Raw genomic sequence first — 5,138 nt, forward strand, 5'->3', positions numbered from 1 at the left:
CTTTTTTTTTATCAAAAGTTCTTGTACAAGAACATTGTTTGTTATCATATATTGAGTCAATGTTTTAAAGTATCTTTTTTCACCTTTTTATACTTCCATCTATATATCATTTTGTACACAAGGAAGGTGTTAAATATTTTTCTAAAGTATCTGATTTTTTGGCTTATGATATATTCATGTTCCTAAATTAATATAGACTAGAGTCAATAGTTTTTTTTTTATTATTAAACAGTGAAGTAGATGAATATTGAAAATATGCAACATGCTTTACAATATATATATATAATACATGTCCCTATATATTTTAATATTAATATCAAATTTAACTCAATCATATAATTAACTGGTTATAAAATATGTGATCTTACGTGCAGAGCACGTGCTTTTTAATAGTTTATATAAATGGAATGAAGTAATTTGGATTATTATCTTGTGATTTTGAACTACCAATCTCTTCTTGTGCTGATTTCTTCCATATGACTTGAATTCTTTCTTACTTCGGTATATTTAAGTGGCTTAAATTATATTTCCACTAAATTTCTATGATCAGTATAAAATTTATATAGCATCACATGTTGTGCTTACCCCATAACAGAGGATCCACGTCGGTTCTTTTGTTTGTTTGTTTGTTCATAGTCAAAACTCAAAAAAAATGTTGTCATTTATTGAAGTTCAAGTTAAAAATCAACAGAATACAACACAAGATTTTGATCCTACAACTGCAGAAAATGTTTACAAAAGAAAGAATAGCTTAATCTGCTCAAGCTTCTTCAACTATTAGGCTTGAGGGACTGCATAGATACTGCTTCAAACGGCTCATTTCATGAGCTACATCTAGCATTGTTGGCCTGGTGCCAGGATTGTTCTGTGTACAGATAAGTCCAAGTTCTATCAATTCCAATATGACATCCCACCATATCCTTTGGTCGACGAACGGGCACGTTTCCGGTTGTGTAGACCTCAGCTTTATAGCCTCCTGAATGATCGGCTCGAGCTTATGGGGGTAACAACTCTTGATCCATTCCGGCAGGCTGGAACCTTGCTGGAAAAGCACGTCCGTGGGACGTTTCCCCGCGATGATCTCTAATAAAAGGACGCCGAAGCTATATACATCTCCTTGTGGAGAAGCCCTCTTTCCCATCCCATATTCTGTCATTTACATTACAAAAGAAGTGCAAACTTTACATTTCTGTGCTTAAGATCCAAAATAAAACTGTGACTAAGTTATATTAAAACTTCCAAGGATTTTTTTTTTTGTACTTACCTGGTGCAATGTAGCCGACTGATCCACATAGCAGGCCTTCTGTGGAGTCACAGGACGCTGAATCGTAGGCCGATGAGCTATCATCGCCGCCTTTTACTAGTCTTGCAATGCCGAAATCAGTGACCAAAGCTCTCATATCGTCGTCCAGAAGAATATTGCTCGGTTTAAGATCACAATGCACCACTTTCACTGGAGAATAGTGATGCAGATAGGACATCCCTTCTGCTACATCACTGCAAATGCTCACCAATTGAACAAGATTCAGCCCGTTTTTCGATCCATGGCTTGGATACAGATGATTTTCAAGACTTCCATTTCCCATCAGAGGAAGAACAAGGGCCTTAAAATCTGGCCTGCTGCATGTTGTTATGATCCGGATCAGATTTCTGTGCCGAGTAGTTTTCAGAACTTGGCACTCCCTCTTAAAGCTACCAGTAATAATCTCTCCAGCTACTTTCGAATGGAGTACCTTAACCGCGATGCTCGTGTTATCCTGAAGAATTCCTTTGTAGACATGCCCGAAGTTACCTGATCCAATAAGGCTTGAACTGCTGAATCCTCCGGTAGCTTCAATAAGCTGTCTACGAGATATTCGCGGGTATTTCACCTCGTCCCTTGATTCTTCGTCGTCTGGAATGTCCTTGCCTTCTAAAATGGGCAGTTTCTGCCTCCGTTTCGCTCTCTGTACAAGAGGATATCCAACTAAACAGAAAATGGGAGCGATAACTGATGAAAGGAGGAATGCTATCAAGAAACTGCGAACGCGTTTTCTGCGACACTTTCGCAAGCCTTTTATTGAACCGCAAAGCCTTTCATTACCCAAGAAAGAATCGGCTGTTAGTGAGGAAAACGAACCATTTTTAGTTATTACTCCATAGAAGTTGTTGTTAGAAAAGTTCAGTGTCTTCAGAGTGGATGATTGCTGGAAGGATTGAGGTATTTCTCCGTCAAACCGATTGCCGGAAACATCAAGTTCTTGAAGATAAGGCAAGTTCCCTATAGATTCTGGGATTTGATCTTCCAGAAAATTATGCGACAAGTTGAGATACTCAAGAGCAATGCAGCTACCAAGTTGCGAAGGCAACGAACCCGACAATTTGTTTAGCGACAGATCAATGGCCAACACCATATCCATTTTACTGAGCTCTAGAGGAATCTGGCCACTCAAGAAATTGCTAGACAAGTTCAAATACAACTTCAAACTACGCAATCCAGCAACTTCACTTGGAATTGCCCCTGACACTCTGTTATGAGAAAGGTCAAGAATCTCCAAGTTTATGCATTTTCCGAGGCTCGGCGGAATGGTCCCTGAGAGCTGGTTGTCATACAGCAACAGCCTTCGTAGCTGCACAAGATTCGCAAAACTATCCGGGATTATACCAGAGAGCTTGTTTTTTGACAGATCAAGAAGGCCTAAATGCGGCATATTGCCGAAGGCGGATGGAATGTTACCGGATAGGGAGTTATTTGATAAGTATAGCCTCTCTAATTTCCCAATTTGGCACAGCTCAGAAGGGATTGAGCCATTCAACAGATTACTAGACAGGTTCAAGAGGGTGAGGTTTTCAAGATTCGAAATCTGTGGAGGTATGAAACCCGAAATCCGGTTATCATCAAGATTTATCTGCACAAGATTAGTGGAGAGAGCACTGATAACAGAAGGCAACTCTCCTCCAAGATGGTTTCCTGCAAGATCAAGTTCTTGCAAGTAAGAGGCATTTACCAAAGACTCGAAGAACGGTACAAGATCAGCATTACCACCATGACTTGAAAAGTGATTGTAGGACAAGTAAAGAAATTTCAAATGCAACATTTTGCTCAAAATCTTGGACGGCAACTCCCCACTCAGTGAATTGTACTCCAAGTCAAGCCATTCGAGATTTGAAGAATTCGAAAGGGCTAAAGGAACCTCCCCAACAAAGTGGTTAGACCAAAGAAGATACCTCAACTCTCTAAGCTCGCATTGGCTATGGAAAGGTATCTCTCCACTCAGTGAATTATTGGACAAGTCCAAGTACTGCAAAGAAGATGAGCCATTGCAGAAAAGGGAAGCCGGAATATCACCGACGAACTTGTTACTTCCCAGATCAAGATAAACCAGCTCTTTAAGAAGCCCCACCTCCATTGGAATGTTCCCTTCAAGCATATTGGAAGACAAACTCATCTCTTTGAGCGATACAAGCGAACCGACCTCAGACGGAAGTCGCCCCTCGAACAGATTCCACGACAGATCAAGAATCCCCAAGTGTGTGAGATTGAAAAGAGCCGGTGATATCATTCCTCTCAGTGACTTTTGGCTTAGATTAAGCTCTATCACCCTGTTCCCTCTCAAGTCACACCCTACACCAGACCATTTGCAGACATGAACACCAGAATCATCATTCCAACCCTCCAACACGTGCCCCGGATCATCGGTCACCCCCGCCGCGAACGACACGAGGGCGGCCCGATCACTCAAGATTCCTCCAGCCTGATCATTCTCCGAGCACACCACATGCAAAACCACCATCAACCACACGTAATCAAACACGAAAAACCTGCAACAATATCCCATTTTTGTAAAATACCAAAGAATGGTATGATTCGAGCAGATCAACACTTTCAATCTACACGATCAAGATAAAGAATTTGGAACAACAAGAGCCACAGTCCATGTTGACATGCAGCAGCACACTGTTTGAATATATATATATATATCTTTTTTTTTTTTTTTGCGCCTAACTGGCGTTGAAGGATGGGAACAGAGTGATTTTGGCGCATTAAGATGTTTGAAAAATGGACAACGAACACGTGGGGAAATGTGGTACGATGTTGCTGTGCGAGAGTCGATGGTTTACGCTTTACAAGGGCCCTTTGACATTGGGTGGTTTACATGTCATTAGGCCTAACTATTGGGTGATTAGTGGATGATGAGTCGTGGAGTTTAATAAGATAATTTTGATTATTGTCACGCTTATGTATTGGCTTTGATGATTAAGTAGGCAGCTTTCTTTCTTGGGTTGGTATACATGTCGGCCCCGAGTTTTATATTACATGCTTGTCTTGTCTAGATCCATAAAATGTAAAGTCATCCACTCATAACTATGGGTTTTTTTTTAGAGTTTTTTTTTTAGAGTTATTTAATTGAGTTTGGGAAAATTACTATGAAACCCTATCTCGAAACTATTTTATCAACAACAAAAAAAAAAACCCTCGAAATAAAAAAGTTTATTACATTAAATTATCTTACAAAATCTCGGTTGAATAGCATTTATAGAAAAGTGAAGAAAAAACTATAAATTTGATCATTTATGTTTGTCTTTCTGTTGTTTTGCATGACTATCTGCTATCAAACTTCAACTCCATATCGTTATTTTTGTTATTTTTGTTTTCGTTTTTGTTTTTGTTTTTGCCATTCTATTGTGTTTTTTTTGTAAAGCTCATATGTGTTGTGTCACGTGGTAATTTCATGTGAGAGTGACTAAAATTGGAGAGAAAAATACCAAAATTATCCAAAATAAAATAAAAGATACATAACTAAAATTTAATTTTATATAGGAACAAAAATGCAAAGAGTCAAACATAAAAGACGAAAAAAAACAATTATCCAGAAAATTTATTTTACTAACTTTCTTATATAAAAGTTTTTTGAGTGGGACTTTCATCTTTTTATTTTTTGAAAGGTCACTTTCCCCCTTTTTGTTTCATTCTTCGAATTTTTTTTTTATATAGCTATAGACCTAATAGTATGAATATATTTCCAAAAAGTAGTTTGCACTTAATTATCATGTGTTCTGACCTATAGAGAGTTGAAATTGACCTTTGTAAAAGCCAACTTGTTTGCCTAGCACATTAACTTGGAACAACTGCCTAGCTACTTGAACCCAATCATAAT

The 5,138-nt window shown here is 38.4% G+C and overlaps 1 protein-coding gene across 1 annotated transcript; it reads right to left on the bottom strand.

The window, feature by feature from the left end:
• Nucleotides 1-676: 676 nt before the first annotated feature.
• Nucleotides 677-4,022, bottom strand: LOC140873587 (putative leucine-rich repeat receptor-like serine/threonine-protein kinase At2g24130). The gene is made up of 2 exons (XM_073276769.1): nt 1,265-4,022; nt 677-1,149 (listed from the first exon to the last, which is right to left on the bottom strand). Exons 1-2 carry the CDS (start codon nt 3,816-3,818, stop codon nt 761-763), a joined length of 2,943 nt encoding a protein of 980 aa, XP_073132870.1. The 5' UTR covers nt 3,819-4,022; the 3' UTR covers nt 677-760.
• Nucleotides 4,023-5,138: the final 1,116 nt, after the last annotated feature.

Source organism: Henckelia pumila, unplaced genomic scaffold (assembly GCF_033568475.1).
Source record: "Henckelia pumila isolate YLH828 unplaced genomic scaffold, ASM3356847v2 CTG_674:::fragment_3, whole genome shotgun sequence".
Lineage (NCBI taxonomy): Eukaryota > Viridiplantae > Streptophyta > Magnoliopsida > Lamiales > Gesneriaceae > Henckelia > Henckelia pumila.

Excerpts from the sequence above, each read along its gene's own strand:
- LOC140873587 (XM_073276769.1), bottom strand. The coding sequence starts at position 3,818 with ATGGGATATTGTTGCAGGTTTTTCGTGTTTGATTACGTGTGGTTGATG. Across the intron at positions 1,150-1,264 it reads AGTCGGCTACATTGCACCAG|AATATGGGATGGGAAAGAGG; the intron begins GTAAGTACAAAA and ends TGTAAATGACAG.